This window comes from Monodelphis domestica, chromosome 4 (assembly GCF_027887165.1).
Source record: "Monodelphis domestica isolate mMonDom1 chromosome 4, mMonDom1.pri, whole genome shotgun sequence".
Lineage (NCBI taxonomy): Eukaryota > Metazoa > Chordata > Mammalia > Didelphimorphia > Didelphidae > Monodelphis > Monodelphis domestica.
The window spans coordinates 416,701,378-416,725,609 of record NC_077230.1 but is presented as its reverse complement, the minus strand read 5'-3'; the positions used below and the strand labels follow the sequence as shown (position 1 = coordinate 416,725,609).

Sequence of the window (24,232 nt, the reverse complement as noted above, 5' to 3'; positions counted from 1 at the left end):
ATGTAATATTGAACAATGGCCGCCAAGGAATTTACTTATGAAATTCCTAAAAATGAAACACTCAAGTCAGAATGAAGTTTATGGAGGTTTAATCACACTGGGAGTAGGGAAAGGAGAGGGAGAGAAGGAGAGAAGAGAAAAGGGAAAGGGGCTACTCAACCTCTGACCAAGGCAGAGAGAGTTTTAGGCCCAAAGGGCCCAGGTGGAGAGAATCAGTCCTTAACTCATGTGACCGATCTGAAGGGAAGCTGTCTGCAGGCGTCCTCCCTGTCCAAGCTCCTAACACCAACTATCGTCTAGCTCTCTACACAGGAAGTCAGCGAATTCCAGAGGCTGTTCCCTACCTCACTTCCTGTGTCTCACAAAATCCAATGGTTGGCTCTAGCTTGGCTTAGGACAGCCCAGGTGGGCAGTTAGTTATTTCTGATTTGTCATTGACTAGCACATGCCCGTGTAGTGTGGGTGTGCACAATTTTTGGGTGCTAGACCAAGATGGAGACTTTTGAAATTCACACGGGCAAGGATGCCCTCTGGTCCTGGACTACTGATGGAAGCACCGGGTTCCTCAGCTTCCTTGGAGCAGTGGGCCACTCCCCTCTTCCCCTAAACTTCAGTAGCTGATACCACCATGGACATCTCTGTCTACAAAAGATCTCAGAGAATCTGGAACTCAAGATGTGAGAAAACAAATGTTAAAAATTGTTTCAGCGTGTAATTGGGGAAAAAATAAGATTGTTGAAAAACAAAAGATCTCAAATGTGGAACTGAAGGGTGTCTTAGATGGCATCAAGTCCCTCCATTTTGCAGAGGAGGCAACTGAGGCAGAGTCCAAGTGAAATGCCCAAGTTTATAGAAATGTGTCTCAGATGGGGTTTGAAGCCAGGTGTTCCTGATCCACTCAAATGCCAAACAGTGTTCCTTGAGGGAATCTTATCTACCCCCCTGGACGGACCCCAAGGGCCATGCTACCCCCTGAGATCTGGCTGGCCGTAGTAGGGGGGCTCAGTAGGAAGAAGGGTCTGGGGTCCTTGAGACCGGCGGCTGTTACTCATTAGCCCTGCGTCTGAGGGACCCATCATTGTCTTGGGCTGCTGGGAGTAATAAAACACAGATGGATCCTACGTTCTAGAAACCTCAGGGGCAGCTGGGTGGGTGGCTCAGGGGATAGAGAGCCAGGCCTGGAGGTCCTGGGTTCAAATCTGGCCTCAGATCCTTCCTAGCTGTGACCCTGGGCAAGTCACTTGACCCCCATGGCCTAGCCCTGACTGCTCCTCTGCCTTGGAACCAGTACACAGGACTGATTCTAAGATGGAAAGTAAAGGTAACAAAAAGAATTGTTTAGTGTGAACACACCATTGACTAGAGTAAGTACCCCTCCTAAAGCTGGATGTCTAGGGATGGGGCTGAGGACCCTGGTGTGACACTGGGAAGTCCCACACCCACTGGAGATGGGTGGGTGAGCCAGGATAGACCCTGATTTAAGATTCCCCACGAGAAAGGCTCTCCTGCTCCCTCTTCTGCCCATGAACTGTCTACCTAGAGGGTGTCCAGAGCCAGGAGGGGAGGTAGACACCCCACCCACCAAAAACTCTGCAGGAAGCTGTTTTAAATTTTATTCCAGGGATCCAGAGGAAGAAAATGGAGTCTCTGCTTGGAAGCCCCCCACAGCCCCCCCGGGCCTCCAGGACTCAGGTTGGAGGCGGTCCATTGACATAGCTGAGGACGAGGTGCAGGGGCCCAGGGAGCCGGGGAGGGGGGCAACGAGGCCCCCCTGGGGGGGGCAGGAGACATGCGGCACCAAGCAGGAGCAGGAGGAGCAAGAAGAAGAGGGTCCGGCGGGGCCAGCGGGGCCCTCGCCCCTCCTTGGGACCCCCGGAACCCGTAGGGATCGGCACAGTCACATCTTCAGGGCTCGGTTGCTTCCTGTCCTGAGTGCGGAACGAAGACAAGGGAGGACCCCACGGCGGTCCACGGAGGGACCAGACCTACACAGAGCAAGGAAAACGGGGACTGTGGAGCTGGAAAGACCTCTGCAGGCCGGGGGGCCGAGTCCCTCTCCCATCAGATGCCCTTTCAGAGGCGGATGGGGTGAGGCAGAGCTACGACACGGCTCTGCCCTTCTTCCCCCGGATCTCTCTGCGGGCAGCCTCCTCTCTCAGCATCTCCCCTTCAGTCCCTGCCTGTCTCCTTTTCTCTTCATTCTCCGCTCCCACCCCGACCCCTCCAAGACTTATGGGAAGAGCAGAGAGGGGGACAAAGGAAGCAGAGACAGCTGGGAAATCCAAGCTGGGAGCAGGCCTCACAGGAAAGCAGGATGGAGATACAGCATCCCAGAAGGCCTGGCGGGAGACCCAGAGGCTCACTGGGCAGAGACCCGAAGCCAAGAGGGAGACAAAGGGACGTAGGCAGGGTCTAGAGGGGGTAGCTGACGCTGAGCCAGACTGTTGCAAGAGAGTTGCCTGCCTGTAGGGGTATCCCAGCCGAGTGGGAAGAAGCCTTGTCCCGGAGACTGGAGAGAGTGTGCCCCAGAGCCCCCTGGAGACAGAGACAGCCCACCCCCCTGCCCGTGCCCCCGGCCCAGATCTCACTCACCCCCAGGGGCTCAGCACGGCCACACACTTCGCAGGGGGACCCCGGTGTCCACACCGTCCTGCTCCTGAGGGCACCCAGCCACCCCACATCCCCTGTGGGGTCCCATTCCAGCTCAGCGATGGAACCCTCCGGCGGGGGACCCCCAATCCCAACCGCTGGGCCCAGACCCCCTGAGCCAGTGCCAGGCCCCTCTGAGTCAGTGTCCGAATCTGGATCCTGGAGCGAGACAGCGTCCTCAAACACCTGGAAAGAGGTCAGGGGTGAGGCTCTGGGGTCTGAGGGCTGGGGGAAGGGGGTTGGGCAGGGGGTGCATGGGATGCGTCTGGGGGAACAAGGGGTGGGATCAGGGGAGTCAGGATAAAGGGAGGAGGAGCTGCCCGGGGAAGGGAACACAGGGGCCTGTGTGGTCCATACCAGGCTGTAGGCAATCAAGCGGCCTCGATGCCGCCCTCGACACTGGAAGACACCCTCATAGTGGGCAAGTGAGGCCTCCCCACCCTCTTCAAGGGTGGCTGCGCTCCGGGGCTCCCTCCTCCGCATCAGCCCCTCTTCGGCTTGTTAATCATTGGCCAGGAAGGCCTAGGGGGAACCAGGACACTGGGGGCCAGTCCCTTCCCGCCCCCAGCAGAGACCCAGGCCTTGGGGAGCCCCCCCCCCACCTCAGAGGCTCCAGTCAGCCACTCCCTCCATGTGGACCCACCCTATGAGGACAGGCCTGGCCCACTGCCTCCCCACTGCCATCCAGGGGCCCCCCTCCTCCCATAAGAACCCGGTATGTGGCAATGGCCCCCTCGATGAGCCCCAAAGTCCAGGTCCCATCCCCTGCGCCCACTCTGGGTCCCCGTGTCACCCACTGCCTTTATACCCGTCCCAGGAGTCCCTGCGGCCTGGCTGGCCTGGTCATGGCGGTGGGGATGCTCGAGGCCGTGACCACCTGCCTCTCCCCAGAGCCCAATTCTCTAAGCTGTCCTAGACAGGCCCTCACCCACCTCTCCCCTCACTGAGCCCCTGCCAGGCAGCCTCCTCCTCCTCCTTCCCACCATACCTGGGGCTGCTGAATCGGGCTGGGCCAGCAGCCGCTCCCTGCAGGGGCCAAGGTCCAGGCACTGTCCCCAGGCAGCCCCGCATCTGCCACTGCTAATGGGAAAGTTCAGGGCGTCCAGGTCTAGGAGGCACCTCCAGGGCCTGGCAGGAAGCAGGGCATGAGAAGGCCTGTCTGGACACAAGCCTCTGAGGGGCAAAGGAGGAGGATTCTGGATGCCAGCATTCCAGGGCGCACAGGCTGGGGGTGCCGGTGACAAAAGGGAAGCCAGGGTGCAGGGGCTGGGAGGGGCTGGGGCATCTCTGGCCAGGCTCCCCCCCCAACCACCTGGGACCCAAGAATCCTACTTCCCAGCTTCCTATCCTCCAAGGAAAGGGTCTGGCCCTTTAGAGGGCCCTCTGGAGCCTCACCCAGGACTGGGGGTGTCTCCTCGGGGAGGCCTGAGCCCTTTCCCTTCCCCTCCCCCTAGGTGGGGTGGAGCCAGCACCCAGGAAACCTGATTCCCAGCTCAGGTGACACTTGGGCAGCTGTAACCCCTTCAGTCCCAAAGTCCAATTCTCTCTGGCCCCTGGACATCTTGATGCCTCCTTCCTACAGGCCCCCCAGGCCCTGACTCCTCCTTCCTCAGGGACCCAGGTGTCTGCCCCACCCCAGCCTTGCCTCCTTCCTTGGGGACCCAGGTATCCCCCCACCAAGTCTTGCCTCCTCCTTCCTCAGGGACCAGGTGTCCCCCCCCAGCCTTGCCTCCTCCTTCCTCAGGGACTCAGGTGTCCCCCCAGCCTTGCCTCCCTTCCTCGGGGACCCAGGTGTCCCCCCCCCAGCCTTGCCTCCTCCTTCCTCAGGGACCCAGGTGTCCCCCCCCCCAGCCTTGCCTCCTCCTTCCTCAGGGACCCAGGTGTCCCCCCCCAGCCTTGCCTCCTCCTTCCTCAGGGACCCAGGTGTCCCCCCCCAGCCTTGCCTCCTCCTTCCTCGGGGACCCAGGTGTCCCCCCAGCCTTGCCTCCTCCTTCCTCGGGGACCCAGGTGTCCCCCCCCAGCCTTGCCTCCTCCTTCCTCGGGGACCCAGGTGTCCCCCCCCAGCCTTGCCTCCTCCTTCCTCGGGGACCCAGGTGTCCCCCCCCAGCCTTGCCTCCTCCTTCCTCGGGGACCCAGGTGTCCCCCCCCCAGCCTTGCCTCCTCCTTCCTCAGGGACCAGGTGTCCCCCCCAGCCTTGCCTCCTCCTTCCTCGGGGACTCAGGTGTCCCCCCCCAGCCTTGCCTCCTCCTTCCTCAGGGACCCAGGTGTCCCCCCCCAGCCTTGCCTCCTCCTTCCTCGGGGACCCAGGTGTCCCCCCCCAGCCTTGCCTCCTCCTTCCTCGGGGACCCAGGTGTCCCCCCCCAGCCTTGCCTCCTCCTTCCTCGGGGACCCAGGTGTCCCCCCCCCAGCCTTGCCTCCTCCTTCCTCGGGGACCCAGGTGTCCCCCCCCAGCCTTGCCTCCTCCTTCCTCGGGGACCCAGGTGTCCCCCCCCCAGCCTTGCCTCCTCCTTCCTCAGGGACCCAGGTGTCCCCCCCCAGCCTTGCCTCCTCCTTCCTCGGGGACCCAGGTGTCCCCCCCCAGCCTTGCCTCCTCCTTCCTCGGGGACCCAGGTGTCCCCCCTGCTCTTCAGGTTCCATGCGCCTGCACCCACCAATCCCCGCCTCAGCAGGGGTACGGACGCCCAGCCCCAATGATTCTAAACGGTCGAGGTCAGTGTAGTTTATTCCTGAACCAGGATGGGAACTCTGCAGGCAGAACCACCTCCCCAAGGACTGGGCTGGGATTGCTTTCTCCCTCAATTCTTTCTGCCAACTCAGAGCCAGGAGTCTGAGGCAGGCAGGGAGGGTGGGATGATTAAGGAGCTCACTGGCGCTTGGTGATCTGATCCCTGGGTTGGATTGGTGTTTGGAGGGCCCGGGGTTGACTTAGTGCTTAGAGATCTCTGGGGTTAGTTGGTGCTTGGAGATCCCTGAGTTTAATTGGTGCTTAGAGATCCCTGGGGTGCTCAGAGATCTCTTGCTCAGCAAGAGGCTGGTACGGAGCACTCTGGGGACCCTTCGAATAGTCAGAGAGACGCGTGTGCCGCGGGGGAGCAGGGCCCCGGGCTGGGCAGAGGGGCAGGCAGAAGCATTGGCCACTGGGGTCTCGGTCAGTGAGTCCATCAATGTGGGGCGGATGCCGTGGAGGAAGTGGGTGTAAGCTTCCCCTCGGAGGACCAGGAGGCTTCGGGGCTCCAGCAGCAGAGAGAACTTGGGGTGAAGCTGGGACTGGAGAGAAAGGACAAGGATAGAGGCTGGAAAGCTGCCAGGACTGGCGGGGGGGGGGGGATGCCGGGGTCCCACCGGGCCCTCACCTGCTGCTCCTCTTGGGGGTCCTTCTCCAGCTCAGGCCCTCGAGGCGGGTACAGATCCAGTATGGTGTGGGAGCCCAGGCTGATGGTGCTGACGGTTGGGTAGTACAGGGGGCCGTCCTCATGGGGCTGGAGGGAGAGCGGCACTGGAATGTGGAGCCGGCGCCCAGACAGCCCTCCACCCCCACGACACGGGGGAGTCTCGGGGGTATTTACGGGAACAGCTACGGGGCGCCTGATAGGTATGGGGGGTCGGCAGAGATGCAGGGGCCCTCACGGGGCATTGAGGGAGACTTCTGCGAGCAGCCCCTAGGGCAGCATTGGGGGAGATGTGGCACACGGGCTCTGGCGTGCCAGAGGGGGCTGCTCTGCTGCGTGTTCACACCCTCCACTCTGCCCAGCCACCCCAGGTGAGCACTTCCTCCCTCCGCTGTCTGGGGTAATGTGGGGCTCAGTTTGGGCATGTGATCTCTAAAACCAACGCTGCCCAAGGGAAACATCTGGGGAGGCCACCGAAGAAGGAACTGGGCCTATGTGGGGACAGCTTGGGAGAAATCAGGGCACATTTCAGGGAATCCCCTTCTTGTCCTCACAGCTGCTTCTAGTCCCTTGGGGTCCTGACAGCCTGGACGCTCTCTCCTGTGACCTGCACGCCCCCTCACTGTCTCTGCTGACCAGAACATTCCAGGACGTGGGCATCTGCCTCGGCGTCTTCCTGGCCAGTCCCACCCTATTGGCTTTGGAAATTTCGATTCACATTTCCTTGGGCTCCATAGCCCTCTACCCCAGCCAGATGCCCAAACACTCTCCGCCCCCCAAAAAAAGCCCTCACCATCACTCTCCAACACACCACCTAAGACCCTGAACTCTGAACGTCCCCTCTGGTCAGAACCACAGGTTCTTCTCCCGTCCCCTGGCTTAATCTCTAGCTGCCCTTCAGCCAGGTGGCACAGAGGACAGAGTCAGGAAGACCTGGGTCCAAATCTTGCCTCAGGCATTTCCCAGCTGTGTGATCCCAGGTAAGTCACTTAAAGTGCCTCAGATTGTGCCTTAGATTCCCCATCTGTAAAATGGGGGTCATAAGAATTCTTCCCTCCCAGTCTTGTTCTAAGTCAAATGTCATTTTTTAACAAACCTCGCCCTTTAGGAGTTCACATGCCGCCCGCACAAAGGGGGCTTTCTCAGCTTCTCTCTGGCTCTGACCCATCAACCATTTCCTGCCACTGGCATCTTCAGCCCCTCCTGCTCCTTCCCTTTAGCCTACAAACATTCCCTCAGCCTAATGCCAACACTCTCTCCCAGCTCTGCTCTGACCTTTTTCTTCCCCTCCAGGCTAACTCTTCTGAGCCACAGTGATCTGCCCTCCTGCTCCCCCCAACTCTCAAGGGTCACCTGATTGCCCCATCTCTATTCCTGAAGCTCCTGGGCCTTTCTGGAGGTCCTGACCCAAAGGACTATCTCTTCCTCCCAGAGAGTCTTCCACCTTTTCCTTCCCCTGGCACTGCCCCCTTTCAGCCCTTCACCAGGTTCCCCAGTCTCCTCCCACACCCTCCACGCGGGTGCCCTCCAGGCGCTCTTCTCTTCCTTTTCCCAGGGAAATTTAATTCATTCCCAGGACTAGAACCATCATCTCAAAGCAGATGAGTCCCAGTTCTGGGTCCTGCCCCTTGACCTTTTCGTCCCTTCATTAGTCGGTGTCTGGAGAGCACCTGGGGGAATCCCACTGGAGGGGTGTCAGGAAACCCAGTCATCAGGCCTGTGGCTAGAGGGGAGAAGGCTACAGACTCATGTACACCAGGGCTCTGACTTACCATGATGCCCTCTCCTGGCCGGTATTCATTTACTAGGACGTGATTAGCTTTGGCACCCCCGAACAGGCCGAGCCCCGAGACCGTGTCCACACAGCGCTGGAGCCACTGAGGCAGCTGTTCAGGCACCATCCCCTTTGGGTGGGGGAGCCCACCTGGGGAGGGTCAAGGTGGGGGCAGAAGAGAGATATGACTTTTCTCCCCATCATCCCATTCCCAGGGAACAAGGGAACCTCTCTACTCATCCAGGGGATCGTAGAGGGCCTCTAGGCTAAGGCCAAGGAGCTTGGGAGGACTGAGATACAGTATAGACCCACCCTCACTTTCCAGACCCTGCCTGGGGTTGGGGGTTGAGTAAAGGGGGCAGTGTTCATGGTGGAGGGTCAGAGGAGCACTCACCCCAGTTCTGTAATTTCCGCCCAGAAAGCTGTGTCCATTTGGGTTTTGGAGCCTCATACACCTAACAGGGGCGATCAGAGGGTGACTCTACAGCATATCCCTGGCCTGCTCCAATTCAAACCATTTTTCTTGGCACCTACTGTATGCCAGGCATTGTACAGGATGCCAGAGATACAAAGGCAAAACTACAAAATGTCTCTATCCTCAAGGAGGTACATTCTACTCTAAGCAATTATGTACACAAAGGCTAATTTGAGGAGGAAAGAAGAGAACACTAACAACTAGGGGGACCAGGAAAGGCTTCCCACAGGAGACAGCAGGTGAGCTGAGGCTTGGGGAGATAAATACTTGTGAAGGGGAGACAGAGAAGGATTCTAATAGAGTGAGAGAGGGAGTACATGGCACGCACAGACTGTGCAGACACAGGAGATGGGAGGTGGATTTCCACATTCAAAGAACAGCAAAGAGACCAGTATATTTTCCCCAGGAACTGAGCTGTGGGAGTTTAGAAGCAGAAATTAATTGTCACCTGTCGGAGCAGCTTTGTCTCTTCTTGCTCAGAGATGAAATCTGGGACATAGTAAATGATGGGTGGAACCTGTGAGAAGAGAGAGAGAGAGGGAGAGAGAGAGAGATGAGGCTGACCACTAAACCCTGATAAGCCTCACCCTTCTCAGGCTCATCCCTCTCACCTGCTCTACCCTGAAGGGTTCCAGTGAAGGGATCACAGCATCCAATTGGTCCATGGTTGCTGAAAGGAAGCAGTAAGACAGAGATCACCACTGCTCCTTCCCAGCTTCCCCACCACTACCATCGCCTTCAAACACTGCCCCCATTCCCTGCCCCCATGCTCCCCACAATCATCCTGCACCAAGCTGTTCTTTACCCCGCTATATCCCTTTTCCCATTCCAAGACCTGCTTCATACAATTACCAACCAGAATCAGCCCATTTTCCCCAGCCCCCGATGCCCCTTCCCATCCCCATCTCAGATCCAAAACATTCCCCTTCCCGGAGTCTCAGGCCAATCCCCTACTCCCCCACTCCTGAACCAATCCTTCCCCTAATCCTCCCTCCCCACTATCCTGGACCACCCCATTCTTCCCCACCTAGGACCAATCCTCTACCCCAACACCCCTAGAACATCCCCGCCCCCCAACCTTCCCCTGCCTCCTATGCCCCCCCAGCCCCCATACCCACTATCCTGGACCAACCCACTCCTCCTCATCCTGGACCAATCCAGCCGAGGATCATCATCTCCCCCGCCCCTCCATCTCTGGACCAACCTACTCCTCCCCTTCCCATCTCGGACCAGCCCATTCTCCGCTTTCCCCGCCCATCCCAGATCAAACCATTCTCACTTTCTCCGCCTACCCTAGACGAACCCATTTTTTACCGTCACCCCCATCACGGACCAAACCATTCGCCTACATACCGATCCCCCCTACTCTGGGCCATTCCACTACGTTCTCTCCCAAATCATGAACCAACTCATTTCCCTCTTTCCTCCCTTGGGACGAGTTCATTTGTTGATCCCAAAGATTAATTTGTTCCCTGATCCTAAGCCTCCAAACCATCATCCCTTTTGAATCTCACCCTCCCTCGGCCAGCGGCCCAGCCTGGTTCGACCCTCAGCCTCGAATCTATTTTCACCCCTCGCGTTGCTATCGCAGTGGTCTCGACCACTGCCTTCTGTGACTTCCGGACTCTGTGACAGACACCTGTTCTTTCCAATGGAGCGTTCGCGGTCACGTATCTTGTCCAATCATCTGCCTGTATGGTAACGGACCCTCCCCCCGCCGCCTCTCGGCTCTCCCTCCCCAAGACAAAGTATTTCATATAGTCTGACCAATAGGAAATTGAAGAGGCGGGGTTTATCTTAGAACTGTCCAATCGTAAGGGACCCAAATATTGCCCTCTCGCCTCTTAGACTCTCCAGGCAATCAATGAGAAGAAAGCGGAGGCGGGCTTTGTTTAGATCTTAGCCAATCTCCATGCTTTCACCTACCCCCTTCCACTTCACGGGACGGTGCTTCAAGTCCGAAGACCAATAAGAAATCGTTACTGGCTAAAAAAACAGGCACATCATTTTACATCACTTCACGTGGCCCTACTGGTGCTATCCTTCTGTTTAGTATACTGATGCAAAGGGAACGCCTTAAATCTGTAAAATTTGTAAAATGGGGATCATGCTACTCATAGTACCTTATTATGAAGATAAAATGAAAATGTAAAAAGTTATGTAAACAAAGCCTCTGGGTAACTGTCAGATGGTGATGATGTCATCGTCATCATCATCTCATTGTCATTATTTTTATTTGGACAGAGTCCCAATAGAAACACTGAACTATTCTGTTGTTACTCTTCCGAGATTTATATTTGGTAGACTATTGGGTGTGTGGATAAAGTAACTACTCTTTCTAATTGGTTAAAAGGGTGCCATATAAGCTCTTCAGTAGACTCACCAAAAGCAGACAGTGAATAAACATTTATTTAGCCCCTACCTACTATGTGCTCTCAAATACTTTACAAATATCTCATTTGTAATTTTTAAAAAAGTAAACATGAAAATGAAAAAATCCCACACACCTGGAAAGTAGGTGCTATTATAATCATCCCCATTTTACAGTGGAAAAAAGGGGCAAACAGAGGCTAAGCCACTTGCTTAGGGTCACTTAAGTAATGAGTGTCTGAGGCTGGATTTGAATTTAAAACATCTCCACTACAGGTACAGTCTTCTATTCTCTATACCACCTATCTAGCAACCCCACAAAGTTGGGGGCCAGGTTATAAAGACTTTGGACGCCAAACAGAGCATTTTATATTTAATCCTGGAGGTAATAGCTAGGGAGACACTGGAGTTTATTGAGTAAATTAATTTATCTTGTAAATAAACTTATAGAGTTTATCTAGTTGGGCCTATGCTTTAGGAAAATCACTTTAGAGGCTGAATGGAGGATGGACTGCAGTGAGGGGGGTCTTGAGGCAAACAGATCACCATAGCAACTGTTAACAATCCTCCAGGGCTGAGATGATGAGAATCTGCACCAGAGGGTAACAGTGACAGAAAAGGGAAGAGAGAAGTCTGGAAGAGACGTTGCAGAGGTGAAACAGACAAGCTTTGCTACTTGGATACAGGAGGGGAAAAATGAGGAATCCAGGAGATATTGAACCTGGGGGACTTTGAGGATGATGTCCTCTAAAATGGAAGGTCTAGGGGTTTTGTTTAGGAAATGTTTGGTTTAAGATGTCTGCTGGACATCTGATTCAGGATGTCTAAAAGGAAAATAGAGATTGGAGATTGGAGGTCAGCAGAGAGGTTGGGCATCAGCATAGAGAGATGGTAATTAAATCCCTGAGAGCTAATGAGATCACTGAGTGATGTAGTATGGAGGGAGAAGAAAAGATGACCCAAAACAGAACTTTGAGTAATAACTTTGGTTAGAGGAGCAATCAGCCAAGGAGAGAGAGAAGGAGAGGTGAGACAGGATGACTTTTCAAGGTAACAAATATTTATGAAGCAGCAGGTATACAAAGTAAAGCAGAAAAACAGTTGCTGCTCTTAGGGAATTTACCATCTAAAATAAGTGAAACCGTATACAAAAACTCTATAGGCAAGAGAAAAATAAAGGATAATTTGGCAATAATTTCAAAGGAAAGGCACTAGCATTTTATTTTTTAGACACTAACTTTAAAGGCAGTCTAGAAAGGCTTCTTGCAGAAGGTGAAATTTAACTAAGGTTGGAAGGAAGCCAGGGGGGGCAGAGATCCAGAGGGTTAGCATTCTAGGCATGAAGAACAGACAGAGAAGGCACAAAGTTGGGAGACTTTGTTTTATGTTCTAGTTAGGAGATAAAGTTTTATGATGGAAAGAACAGTAAGTAGGCTAATATTTGCTACTATTTTCTATGGTGGCATGCCATTCATCAAATCAATCAGATCAATCAATCAGATCAAATGCCAGACCTGGAGTCAGGAAGACTCGAATCCAAATCCAGCCTCTGACATTTAATAGCTGGATAATCCTAGACAAATCTCTCAACTTCTGCCTCAGTTTCCTCATCCATAAATTGGGAATATTCATAGTATCTTCCTCCAAGGAAGGGCTATCACAAGGATAGAATGAAGTAAATATAGGTTTAGAGCTTTGCAAAGCTTAAAGTGTAATATATATATATTTATTATATATAATATAAATGCTATTATTATCTCTATTATTATGATTAATGCATCAATATTATGTTCTGTTGATTGTAGGCGGCAGTTTTTTCTGTGATAATACTCTAGTTCCAGTACAATTTATTTGTTGCATTCTCAAAAATAGTTTTGTGTCTATTTGTAGCTCAGGAATTTGTCAGCTGTTCATCTATGAAGGTTAATGAGCATCTGGTATTTCATTCTACCCACATCATCATTCTTTCTAGGTATTCAGTAGATGCTAAATTTCTGTGCCCCATGGACACATGTGGTACAATTTCTGCCCTTTCCTTGCAACAAAAGATCAACATTTTGTCATTTCTGATGGTGATGGCCTCATTGTAAAAACCATCCCATACCTCCCTGTTTCTTGAGGAATTTGGCTGTTTGTTTTTTGTGTGGAGACAGCTTGAGGGGGCGCTTCTGATTCAGTTCTTTTATCTTGGCCCTGCCTGTAGCTGACTTTGTATCCAGTTGTTTGCATGTCGTGTCTCCCATCGGATTGCCAGCTCTTTGAAGGCAGGACTTCTACCTCTTTCTATATCCCCAGGCACTTGGCACAGTTATGGGGTACAAGGACTTGAGTTGTAAGAAATCACAGTGGCTGGTATATCAGTTGTTCCGTTATTTTTCAGTTGTGTCCCACTCTCTGTGACCCTATTTGGGGTTTTCTTGGCAAAGATACAGGAATGGTCTGATAATTCCTTCTCTAGTTTATTTGACAGATGAGGAAACTGAGGCAAACAGGGTTAAATAACTTGCCCAGGGTCACACAGCTAGGAAGTGTCTGAGGCCAGATTTGCACTCAAGAAATGGATTCTTTCTGACGTTGGGCCTGGCACTCTGTCCAATGAATAAATATTGACTGAGTGATTGAAACAAGAGCTATTGGTTCCAAAAGTGTTACTAGAAGATTAAAATGTATTTATCATGTGTTCTTTGGACATCTATCAATCCTTGGCTCCTGCTCTGAAGTAGAAAGAATATCTATTGTTCTTTTACTGTATTATGTACTATATAAAAATGGTTTATTATATATTTATGTATAAATTTAAAATGCTATATTATAAATATATAAAAACTCTAATGAATTCCATGTTGTTTGGCTACAGGGAGTTTCATTAAAATACATATTGTAGGGGTAGCTAGGTGACTCAGTGAATAGAGAGTCAGGCCTGGAGATTGTAGGTCTTGAGTTCAAATCTGATCTCAGATATTTGCTAGCAGTGTGACCCTGGGCATGTCACTTAACCCCAGTTGCTTAGCCCTTCTTATTCTTCTGCCTTGGAACTGATTCTCAGTCTTGATTCTAAAACAGAAGGTAAGAGCTTAAAAAATTAGACATCGTATCCCTAATTTTTAGGACTTGAGACTGAAACAAGACCCTGATCTGTAATGACCAGGATGGTAAAACTTAGTGGAAGAAAAGTGAAAGATGTCATATTTTCACAACTCCTGATTTTGAGGAGGGCATCGTGGGTATGAAGTGAGGTAAACCAAGTCATTGACCAGAAAAATCTGTTTTTCCCTGGGAAAGTAGAACTCAGAACTGAGCTTTCCTGTGAAGGTCAGTCAGCTCAGAATAGTTAGAGTCCATGAGAAAATAACTCCCTTAGTGCCTGATAAGATATACAACGGAACGCCCTGTACCCCTCGCCACTGACCAATGTAGCCTCTACTAGACTATAAGGCTGCTCGCTCCATCAAGGCTATGTCTCATGATGAACATTGTTGCTTTGTGTCTTGCACCCTATAAAAACTGGATTGTAACTTCAGCCCACTAAGAAGGTTTGCCCTGGCCAATAAATAAATATTGGTTCCTTTAATTTGAAGTTCTGGGTGTTCGGACTCACTTTATGAAGTGTCCCACTTCAGGTATTCCACAGACATTTCAAACTCACTCACTATATTGAGGCAGCTGGGCAGCACAGTGGATAGAGCATCAGACCTGGATCACTTCCTAGTTGTGTGACCCTGGGCAAGTTACTTAATCCCCATTGCATAGTCCCTTGCCACTTTTCTGTCTTAGAATTGATACTAAGAAGGTAAGGGTGAATGGAAAATTAATTAATTAAATAAAAATTAAAAAAAAATAAGCTGAGAAATTTTTAAAAATAAAGTAAGAGATAATGCCAGAATAATTAATTAATGAAAAAATGAAAAAAAAAAGCTGAGAAATTTTTAAAAAGGTAAGGGTTAATGGAAAAATAAAATTAAGTAATTAAATTAATTAAATAGAAAATAAAAAATAAGCTGAGAAATTTTAAAAAAGAAGGTAAGGGTTAATGGAAAACTAATTAAATAAATAAATAGAAAATGAAAAATAAACTGAGAAATTTAAAAAAAGGAGGTAAGGGTTAATGGAAAATGAATTAATTAAATAGAAAATGAAAAAGTAAGCTGAGAAATTAAAAAAAGAAGGTAAGGTTTAATGAAAATAATTAATCTATTAAATAGAAAATAAAAAAAATAAGCTGAGAAATTTTTTAAAGAAAGTAAAGTAAGGGTGAATGCCAGAATAATTAATTAATGAAAAAATGAAAAAAGAAAGATGAGAATTTAAAAAAAGAGGTATGGGTTAATGGAAAATTAATTAATTAAATAGAAAATGAAAAAGTAAGCTGAGAAATTAAAAAAAGAAGGTAAAAAATAATTAATCTATTAAATAGAAAATAAAAAAAATAAGCTGAGAATTTTTTTTAAAAAAGAAAGTGAGGGTTAATGCCAGAATAATTAATTAATGAAAAAAGAAAGATGAGAATTAAAAAAAAAAAGGAGGTAAGGGTGAATGGAAAAATAATTAATTGATTAAATAGAAAAATGAAAAAAAATAAGCTGAGAAATTTTTTAAAAAGAAGGTTAGGGTTAATGCCAGAATAAAGTTAATGGAAAATTAATTAAATAAATAAATAGAAAATGAAAAAGTAAGGTGAGAAATTTTTAAAAGAAGGTAAGGTTTAATGAAAAATAATTAAATGATTAAATAGAAAATTTTAAAAAATAAGCTGAGAAATTTTTAAAAAAGAAGGTAAGGGTTAATGCCAGAATAATTAATTAATGAAAAAGTGAAAAAAAAAGATGAGAATTTTTTTTTAAAAAGAAGGTAAGGGTTAATGGAAAATTAAATTAAAAAAGAAATAAATAGAAAATGAAAAAGTAAGCTGAGAAATTTAAAAAAGAAGGTAAGGTTTAATGAAAAATAATTAAATGATTAAATAGAAAATGAAAAAAAAAATTAAGCTGAGAAGTTTTAAAAAAGAAGGTAAGGGTTAAAAAAACAACTCACCAGATCCAAAACTGAACTTGTCTTTCTCCTGTTACTCTCAAGAGCTCCTATCATCCTTTTCCTAGTCATCGAAATCTAAAACCTCAGGGTCACCTTTAATTCTTTGACATGTTCCTCTTTTACAGGCTGCCTTAATGGGCCCAGAACCTGAATTTTGACTATTTCTGTGGATCTCCATCAGGATGCTTTCTGCAGCTGGTGCCATCCATCGTACTGTTCCCAAAGTGTATATTGACTGGCATATTGACAGGGAGAGTGTTAATTACATTATTATTATTTCACTTATTTTTACTGTATTACTTTATTATTATTATTTTTATTATTATCATCTTCTCGTAGTCTTTGCTGGAATTTAGGTCAGAATGATGCTGGGATCAGTCCGTTCTGGCTTCCTTTTCTTTCATATTTAATGTTTTTCTAAATATTCCCCCGGGGATCAAACACACTGGTTTTGTGGTTGTTCTGTCATTGGGTTGTGTCAGACTCTTTATGATCCCATACCTGGGGGGTTTTGCCACTTACTTTGTGTCCTGTAACAACTCTAAAACAGAAGTACGGGGAGGTATCTGCGGTACCACGATTCTAACCTAGAGCCCATCTTTGGACCAGGAGGAGGGAGGCGGCACTTTCTGGAGCAGGAGGTCCCAGAGAGGCGGCTGGGAACCCGCTGGCCAGGCTCGGGCAGTGCCGCGGGGCAGCCGCTGGTAGGCCCTTTGCTTAGAGCAGTCTGGCCTGGCAAGGAGAGTGGAAGCCAGATTGTGGAAGGGCCTTCAGCATCACGCCGAGCATCCCGGCATGGCCAGGCCTCTCTTCTGAGGGCTGCTGCATTCAGAGCTTCACCGCCTCCGAGGAAGGGACAAACGTGGAAGCCGAAGACCATCCAAAATCGTTTCTCCTGTAGATTCGTTTGAAGAACTCGGCAGCTGAGCGGAGGACGGATGGAGAAGGGAGAGATGGGAAGCTGGGAGATGCGCCGGCGGCTTTGTCCAGGGAAAAGGGATGGAGGCCCTGGACTCACTGGGGAGAGGCTGTGTGAGTGGAAAGAAGGGGTTGGAAGGGAGACAAAACCTGGATGCTAATTGGCAAACGATGCAGAGACTAGGCTGCGACACCTGGAGTCAGAAAGAGCTGAATTCACAGGTTTCTAGACGCTACCTCAGCGGCGTAACCCTGGACAAATCAGATAATCGGCCTGCCTCGGTTTCCTCCTCTGTAAAAAGGGCATCATCATAACACGCACCTCCCAGGGCTGTCAGGAGGCCCGAAGGAGGTCACATGTGTTCGGTGGGCTCTAGAGGAAAGGGAATTCGTCTTTCTGGACAGGTTGAGTTTTGGGGTACCGATGGGACATCCAGATGGAGAGGAGCGCAGTGGGGCTGAGTCTGGTGGGGAGACACGAGGGCCAGATATATAGAATGGGAGTCATTTGTGTAGAAAACGCCAGGAATGTGAGGGAACAGGTGAAATCACCAGGTCAGACACTGGAGCCCTGGGGACACCACCTCTCGCAGGGAGGGGGACCCAGCGGGAGCCTGAAAAGGATGCAGATGGCGCTGCTCTCTCCGATCAGGCGTGGCCTCTGCTCAGGTCCAATCTCCAGTGCCTGGAGCCTTCCTTTCCTCCTCTGTTTGCCCCAGGATGGTTCCAAGCCGGGCAGCAAGGAGAGGCCTGTCTGCTTTCCTGTCCAGTCTCGGGCCTTCTCTGTCCCCTGCCAGGCGGCTGGTCAGCGGTGACCAGAGGGCCTGGGGCCGGGCTGCGGGACATGAAGCGAGTGACTCCCCCCTCAGCCTGGGTCTCCTCCCTAAAATGAGGGGGCTACACGCGCAGGCCCTGCTGAGCTCGAAACCTGCGCTTCTAGAATGACCCACACAAAGTGACCCGGAGACCCTCGGCCATAGAAACGTCTTTATTGAAGCCAGGCAGGGTGGGGGAGATGTCATGCTGAGGGGGGGAGGAGGCATGCGGGTCAGTGAGCGACACCCCAGGCGGCGTTGGGGGCCCTAATGTGAGTGGGGGGCTTGGCCCGGGGGCTGTAGTGTCTTAAAAAATAGAGATTTATCTAAGGGGAGGGGCTAGTCGTGAATATCAAGGCACTGGGGGTTAGAGGGAGTCACTGAGGGGAATCACCAATGATGGCGGGGAGGGGACAATTTGGGGTCATTTCAGGCCGTCTGGGGCTGATCTGGGTCAGCGAGGAGTACAGGGTGGGTCTGACACTGATGCCCGTGTGAACTGGGGTCTGATCCGGAGGGGGTGGTATATTGAGGGGAGTCGGGATCGGTATATTTGGGGAGAGCTGGGACGTATTGTACTGGGTGGGGGGAGTATACTGGGGGTACTTGGGGCCTCTGGGCCAGTGGCCACCACCGGCTCTTGGCTTCCTAGGACTGCATTTCTGCCCGAAGCATCCAGGGGAACCAGCAGCAGAAGAGTAACCTGGGAGAAGAAATGGGCACACAGGAAGCAGGGGATAATGGGGAGCGAGGGATCTGGCTTCTCGGTGCTGCCTCTTCCTCCAGGTCTCTCTCCCCGACCCCAACTTCTCCCCAGGCTTCTCCTCAGCCCCTCACGGCCCGATCTATCCATCTTAGACGCTTCCCCTCCCCAGCCTGTCCTCCACTTCTCTCTGGCCCCATCCCTCTCTCCTGTCCGTTCCCCTCCTCCCCTCTCCATGCCTCACGTCCCACTCAGAGTCCTGTCTTCCTCCCCAGCCCCCTGGGCTCCGCTCTGGCTTTTCCTCTCCCTCCATGTCCACCCGCACTGGCCCTGTCTCTTGCCTTGCCAAGCCCGGCCTCTAGAAAGCTGGGCTGAATTAAGGGGGTCCAGGGCAGGAGTGGGGGGCGGACATGAGGGCAGGGTCCACGCCTGCCTCCCGTACCTGGAGATGGAGTTTTCTGATGTGATGTCCTTGGGAGTCCGGACAGTTGGGAATGTGTGTTTGGGCTGAGTCACTATGGAGAAAGGCAGCTGTGGGGATGGGGCTGGGGACCCTCCCAGGGATCCCCTTAATCTTTCTCTGAGCATGCCACCTCATGCATCCCCAGCCACGGGACCCCCCAAGTCCCTCCCTTATCCCTTCAGGGCCCCCACACCCACTGGTCACTTGGACTTTCTTGACCGCAATGCTGTCCTTGGGGGCATCAGTGGAGCCTCCAATTCTGGGGAGACATCAAAGGGGGACAATGCGTCAGACAGATTGCAGGGGAGCTGGAGGCCATCACTGTTTGAAGCCTTTTCACATCTTGGGTTTGAGGACAAGGGGGCAGGGAAGCCTTTGGTGGGAGAGCCCAAAGGGCTGTCCATCGTTTGGGGGAGTCCCTGAGTCCGATTTTGGTTTCTGGGTTCCAAAGTATCCTGGGTCTCCTCTGAGGTCTTGGGGGAGGCGCTCAACCTCGCTTTCAGGGTGTCTGGGCCTCCTGGTTTGGGGTTTTTTTCAGGGAGAATCTCTAAGGTCTGGAGGGACCACATTTTGTTGTTGGTGTTCCAGGTTCTGGGGCTCACCTCTGTATGCGGGATGCAGGTGCAAAGACCCCATGGCGAGGGGGGCACGTGAAGTACCTGACCCCAAACACAGAGCCGTCATGTTTCCCTGTTGGGTGGTCGAGCTCAATGCCAAACCAATAACCTGAGGATATGATAGAGGGGGCAGTCACAGCCTCGGTCCCTTCAGCCCCCCAACCCTCTGTTCCTCTCCCTTTCTTCCTTCCCCACCAGCCTGCCAGGGGCCCAGACCCTCCGCCTTACCAGGGGCAAAGTCTGTCTTCCCATAGAAGCGAATGATACCCTGCTTCTGCCCAGCCACCAGCACTTGGTCCCCAACTTCAGCCTTCACACCCTCACGTTGGAGGCTGCCCAGGGAGGGTGATGGGGACTTTTTCTTTGCTAGAGGAGGGGGAAGGGAGAAGGCAGGATGCAGAGACCAGACACCCAGAGTTCCTCCCTCAACCTGAGACCTCTTGAGTCTAGGACTCCCACGTCTAGAACCCTAAAATTTAGTACTCCCTGAACCGAAGACCCACTGGATTTGTGATCCTAAGAATTCCCAGCATAGTCTTGAATCCAGAATCATTTAAATCTGGAATATCCAAATGATAGACTCCTCAAACTTAAGAACCTTTGAACTAAGGACTCCCTGAAAACAAGACTCCCCAAACATGGACACCCTGCCAACTGCCTCCCTGTTTCAGAATCTTGAGGAGAAAATGGACAGATCCTTCTGACAGCCTTGCCTCCACCAACCACTGAACCTCCCGTCCCCAAAGTGACCAAGTATCAGAGACAGCAGGGAAGCCCTTCTGACCTTTGCGTTCCTTTCGGCCCTTGCCAGTGACGCGGGAGAAGTCCATCCGAGGGGTACGAGGAGTGGAGGTGACAGAGGAAGGAGGGGCATCAGCTGCTTTGGACACCTTGGAGACAGAGGCAAAGAGCCCTGGAGGGGTAGAGTGTGTCAGCAGGGCTGGCACCCCAAGGATCCCCTCCATCCCTCCAAAGGGGTGTCAGCTTTCAAGTGCAGGACAGAAAGTAGTTCTAATTTAGACCAGGAAAAGGCGCTAAACTTTCAAGAGAGGGAATACTGTGGGCGGAGAGTGTGGAGGTGCCCATACTGACCCTGCTTAGGGGGGCAGATGAAGTATCGGACACCCCCCACGCTGCCATCATTCTTGCCCTCGGGCTCGTCCAGCTCCACGCCTACCCACTGGCCACTGGCGAACTCAGTGGTCCCACAGAAACGCAGCGTCCCTGCCTGGGTGGGAAGAGATTCAGATTCTGCACAGCAGCCCCGGTGAGCTCGGGCCCAGACTGCTAACTCCCAGCCCTCCCGGACTCTGGGCTCAACTCCTGGAATACCCCCAAGTTCTGATCCCCGAACAGTCTCGATCTCCACCTGAGAATCTGGATTCTCCCTTTCCCGCCCCCTTCCAGCAGCCCGCGAGGGGCTCTCGGGCCCCCACAGCTGCTGACCTTCTGGCCGTCCAGCAGGACGCGGTCTCCCAGCCGGAGGCCCAGGGCGCTGAGCATGAGGTTGCCCGGGACGTTGTCGTAGTTGGGCAGCGTGACCTTGGGGAGGGCGCAGGACAGGGGCACCGCCTCCTCCAGCAGCGTCCTCAGCTCCTTGGCCACCAGGGCAGCCTCTGCCTTGTCCAGGGACATGTCCATGGGGTCTGGGACAACCTCCGCCGGGACCTGCCCCTTGCGGTTCTGTGGGGGACAGCCAGCGTCAGGGGGCCGAGAGTCCAGGGGAAACACGGGGCCCCGGGAGCTCCCGGAGTCAAGGCCTGGGCACATACCCGCAGAGCAGGGTTGGCCCCGTGCTCCAAGAGGCAGCGGGCAGCCCCCAGGCACAGGTTGGAGGCGGCGATGTGGAGTGCGGAGCCGTGATTGAAGTCGCTGCAGGTCGAGTTCACCACTAGGAGTCGGAGCGGGGAGGGGGGAAAGGGCATCGTCAGGGCGGCCAGAGCCCCCTGGCATCAGCGCTGCCCCCACCCTCTCCCTCAACAGCCTCCCTACCTCGGGGCCGGGCCCCCTTGAGCAGCACTCGGATGAGGTCGGGGACGTCAAAATATGCCGCGTAATGGAGCGCGTTCATGTTGGTCCAGCGGCTCCTCAGGGTCACGTCCCCGCCCAGGGCCAGCAGCTGCTGCGACAGGCGCACGGCGGCCACGGGGTCCCCTGTTGGGAGGTGGGCAGGTGGGCACGGGCTGAAGGGGAGCGGGCCCTCGGGGATCTCAAAGCACGGGGTTTGAGCTCAGAACTTCGGTTCTGAGGCTCGGGGCGGCCTCACTCACCAACGCCGTGGGCCCCAGCTTTGCAGGCATAGTGCAGCAGAGTCATGTCGGTGAGCCCATCGCGGTCATTCACGTGACATCCGCGGCGTAGGATCTGGGGACACAGGGTCGGGGTTACCCCGGGGACGGCTGTCCCTGGGCCGCCAGGCTCCCGTTTGAAGCCTCTACCCACCTCATTGCCGATGACATCGATCTTGTGCTGAACTTGGGGCACCCACTGGCGGATGATGGCGAAGAGCTCGGGGATAGTCGTGCGAGGGTCCAGCAGAATCTCCTGACAGGCTGGGTCATTGGGGTCAAAGAAAGTGAAGGCTGGTGGGGGAGACAGACAGACAGACAGACAGGGCTCATTCCTTGGCCCAGACCAGGACCATCCCCCTCCCTCTCCCTGCCCTGCCCTGGAGACCCAGACCCTGGGTGGATTGCACCTGACTCTCTGGGTTAGGGTCCCCCCCTGTGGCTGAGCCCAGAACCAGGCTGGAAGGCCTCACCCCAATCCTTTCCCGACCACCCCCAGCATTCTGCAGCTTCCCTGGGCTCTCCCCTGCCTGCCTGCTGCTCCAGCTCTGGAGAATGTCCACTAAAAAGGCTTCTTCACAGGCGCTGGGCCCCTGGGCTGGGAGCCTGGAGGTCCCTCCTCAGAACCATGTTTTTAAATGCCCAAATACTCAGGATAGCAGAAGACACCAATGGGAGTGATGTGCAGCCCCCAATGTATTCGGAACAAAGCTGAAGTTCATGGATAGCAAGGTAGGGCTCGGGTCCCAAGACCCCCTTGGGTCTGCCAATCCTGGCCCCACCCCCAGATCCTCCCGGGGTTGTGGCTCCTAGCCAGACCCTCCGGATGCCCCTCGGATTCTCGGAGCAGACCCTCAAATCCCGGGCCGGGAACCTGAGCAGAACCTCTTTAAAGCCAACGGAGCAGATCCTGTCATGTCACAAGACCCACTCGCTCGGCCCCCCCAAAGGCTCTGGGAGCCCAGAATCCGGGGGTAGTTCCCCCAGCCGAGGTCCTGGGCTAAGCCACACCTCGAAGCATCTCCGAGCCTGGGGCTGTTTACCATAGTCCTTGGGAAGCGGGGCTGGGGCTGAGGGGTGCACCACTGGCTTCTGCCTGCGCTCCGGGATGGGGCTGGGAGCTTCTGGCAGGGGCTCCTCTTCCTCCTCCTCCTCCTCCTCCTCTTCCTCCTCCGGGGGCAGCGCTGCGGCGTCCGTCTTCGTCATGGCCCCGGGGACGCTCGGGGAGGGGGTTTGGGGAGCTCAAGGGGGGGCTAGGGTCACAGCCTGGGGGGAGGGGACAGGTAAGGGGTTGATCAAGGCTCATTGCCCCTCCAAGTCGGGGGCACGGAGGGTACCCCGCTCCCAGGGTCCCGGAGCCCCCTCCCCAAGCTCAGGCGCCACCCCCACCCTCAGTTCGGGATTCTACCTCCCCCACCCCGCATCCCCTCCCCTCCCTCCTGGCCCAAGGTTCAGGCCCCTTGGGCCCAGGGGATGCAAGTAGGGCCCGAGGGAGATGATGCCTAAGGGCGCTGGTCCCCTTACCCAGGATGCAAAGACAGAGAAGGGGAGAGAGAGATGCAGAGAAGAGAGGATGGAGAGATGATGGAGATGGAGAGACCTGGAGACAGAGACGGGCCGGAGGGCGGGGCCCTGAGCGCGCATGCGCGTCGAGCAGGCGCCCCACGGGGCGGGGCGACGGGTGGGGGAGCGGGCGAGCACAGGGAACCAAGACCCCAGACTCGCGGGAAAGACATACGGGGAGAGGGAAGGGAACATAAGAATGGCGCGGTCTCCAAGGCGCCCCCCACCCCCGATTCACAGACGCAAGGTTTTCTCAAGTTAGTTTATTGAGTCCAAAACAGGCGCTGAAGCCCGGGGCCCCCTCCCCCCACGGCCTCGGTAGGGGTCTCCGGTAGACTCAGTCGTCTTGGGCCGGCGTCAGCGTGTAGAGTACAGTAGCGGTAGGCTCTTCCCCGCACACGATGGTCACGGCGCCAGGCCCCGCGGGCTCAGGGCGCCCCGGGCCCCCGGACAGGCATGCCTGAGGAAGAGAAGGAGGGCCGCGGTGAGCGGGAGCCCCCAGCCCGGTCTGCGGCCCCTGTACCCCTGCCGCGCGACCCGCAGCCTCGCTCACCGCGCCCAGCAGTCGCAGCCGCTCGTGCGACAGCAGGTTGTCCCGGCGCAGTTGCTGCACAAGCCCCTCGAGGGCGCCCAGGCGCGCCCGGTGTCGCCGCTGCCGCTGCTGCAGGCCCCGCACCTTGCGCTGCAGCGCCGCCACCACTCCGTCCAGCCCGGCCTCGGGCGCCCCAGCCCGGGGGCTCCCCGCCAGCCACGCGCGGTGGTACGCGTGCTCGCCCCGCAGCGCCGCCCCGGGCGCCCCGTCCGGCGCCTGGTCCTGCAGCAGCGCTGCCCCGGGCGCCCCGTCGGGCTCGTCGTCCTCGCGCTGTGGCAGCGCCCCCTGGTCGGGCTCCTCGTCCCGCGGGCGCTCAGCCCTGGAAGCCCTCTCGGCCGCGTGGGACACGATGGGCAGTGTGGAGACTATAGGGGTGATAAGCGCCGACGACACCACGGTCACGGTGGGCAGCGGCCGCGCTTCGTGCGGCTGGGCCGGCCAGGCCTCCAAGTACGCCGTCCCCGGGAGCCGAGAGGCCCCCCAGGAGGCCCCTGTCACGGTCGCCTTCAGGGCTGCAGGTGTGTGGAGCTCCCAGCGGTGTCAGGAGCTTCTGAAAGAGACCCAAGGGCAGGCCGTCAAGGCTCC

General features: G+C 54.0%; 3 protein-coding genes and 1 long non-coding RNA gene across 11 annotated transcripts; 1 reads left to right on the top strand and 3 right to left on the bottom strand.

The window, feature by feature from the left end:
• Positions 1–72: 72 nt before the first annotated feature.
• On the bottom strand, positions 73–4,410 carry SYNE4 (spectrin repeat containing nuclear envelope family member 4). 2 transcript variants are annotated; one of them, XM_056796091.1, is made up of 4 exons: positions 3,638–4,410; positions 3,007–3,189; positions 2,593–2,835; positions 73–1,985 (listed from the first exon to the last, which is right to left on the bottom strand). In XM_056796091.1, exons 2-4 carry the CDS (start codon positions 3,130–3,132, stop codon positions 1,689–1,691), a joined length of 666 nt encoding a protein of 221 aa, XP_056652069.1. In that variant the 5' UTR covers positions 3,133–3,189; positions 3,638–4,410; the 3' UTR covers positions 73–1,688. The 2 variants fall into 2 exon arrangements, with proteins under 2 accessions (XP_056652069.1, XP_056652068.1); XM_056796090.1 differs by having other exon boundaries at positions 3,007–3,171; positions 3,638–4,409.
• A 943-nt stretch (positions 4,411–5,353) lies between these two features.
• Positions 5,354–9,934, bottom strand: ALKBH6 (alkB homolog 6). 6 transcript variants are annotated; one of them, XM_056796084.1, is made up of 8 exons: positions 9,802–9,934; positions 8,899–8,957; positions 8,736–8,804; positions 8,207–8,267; positions 7,811–7,962; positions 6,593–6,736; positions 6,003–6,128; positions 5,354–5,916 (listed from the first exon to the last, which is right to left on the bottom strand). In XM_056796084.1, exons 2-8 carry the CDS (start codon positions 8,950–8,952, stop codon positions 5,575–5,577), a joined length of 948 nt encoding a protein of 315 aa, XP_056652062.1. In that variant the 5' UTR covers positions 8,953–8,957; positions 9,802–9,934; the 3' UTR covers positions 5,354–5,574. The 6 variants fall into 6 exon arrangements, with proteins under 6 accessions (XP_056652062.1, XP_056652061.1, XP_056652064.1 ...); XM_056796083.1 differs by lacking the exon at positions 9,802–9,934 and adding an exon at positions 9,492–9,511; XM_056796086.1 differs by lacking the exon at positions 9,802–9,934 and adding an exon at positions 9,402–9,421.
• LOC103093327 (uncharacterized) lies at positions 9,849–15,969 on the top strand. 2 transcript variants are annotated; one of them, XR_008911600.1, is made up of 2 exons: positions 9,849–9,985; positions 15,814–15,969. It is a non-coding gene; the product is annotated as an uncharacterized LOC103093327 (long non-coding RNA). The 2 variants fall into 2 exon arrangements; XR_466548.3 differs by lacking the exon at positions 9,849–9,985 and adding an exon at positions 10,000–11,310.
• A 1,609-nt stretch (positions 15,970–17,578) lies between these two features.
• Positions 17,579–23,170, bottom strand: CLIP3 (CAP-Gly domain containing linker protein 3). Its single transcript, XM_001364161.4, has 14 exons — positions 23,017–23,170; positions 22,536–22,758; positions 21,647–21,786; positions 21,475–21,568; positions 21,197–21,358; positions 20,977–21,095; positions 20,651–20,887; positions 20,297–20,432; positions 19,989–20,117; positions 19,433–19,570; positions 19,190–19,313; positions 18,785–18,846; positions 18,567–18,639; positions 17,579–18,124 (listed from the first exon to the last, which is right to left on the bottom strand). The coding sequence occupies exons 2-14, from the start codon at positions 22,696–22,698 to the stop codon at positions 18,070–18,072; spliced, it is 1,632 nt and encodes a 543-aa protein (XP_001364198.1). The 5' UTR covers positions 22,699–22,758; positions 23,017–23,170; the 3' UTR covers positions 17,579–18,069.
• Positions 23,171–24,232: the final 1,062 nt, after the last annotated feature.

Coding starts and splice junctions, on each gene's coding strand:
- SYNE4 (XM_056796091.1), bottom strand. CDS start 3,132: ATGCGGAGGAGGGAGCCCCGGAGCGCAGCCACCCTTGAAGAGGGTGGG. Junction 2,836..3,006: donor GCTTGATTGCCTACAGCCTG/GTATGGACCACA, acceptor ACCTCTTTCCAG/GTGTTTGAGGACGCTGTCTC. Junction 1,986..2,592: donor GCCGTGCTGAGCCCCTGGGG/GTGAGTGAGATC, acceptor TGCTCTGTGTAG/GTCTGGTCCCTCCGTGGACC.
- CLIP3 (XM_001364161.4), bottom strand. CDS start 22,698: ATGACGAAGACGGACGCCGCAGCGCTGCCCCCGGAGGAGGAAGAGGAG. Junction 21,787..22,535: donor CCCGCTTCCCAAGGACTATG/GTAAACAGCCCC, acceptor CTCCCCCACCAG/CCTTCACTTTCTTTGACCCC. Junction 20,888..20,976: donor GGGCCAACCCTGCTCTGCGG/GTATGTGCCCAG, acceptor TGTCCCCCACAG/AACCGCAAGGGGCAGGTCCC.
- ALKBH6 (XM_056796083.1), bottom strand. Junction 8,268..8,735: donor AGACAAAGCTGCTCCGACAG/GTGACAATTAAT, acceptor CGCCCCTGTTAG/GTGTATGAGGCTCCAAAACC. Junction 6,129..6,592: donor CCAAGGGACTAGAAGCAGCT/GTGAGGACAAGA, acceptor CTCTCCCTCCAG/CCCCATGAGGACGGCCCCCT.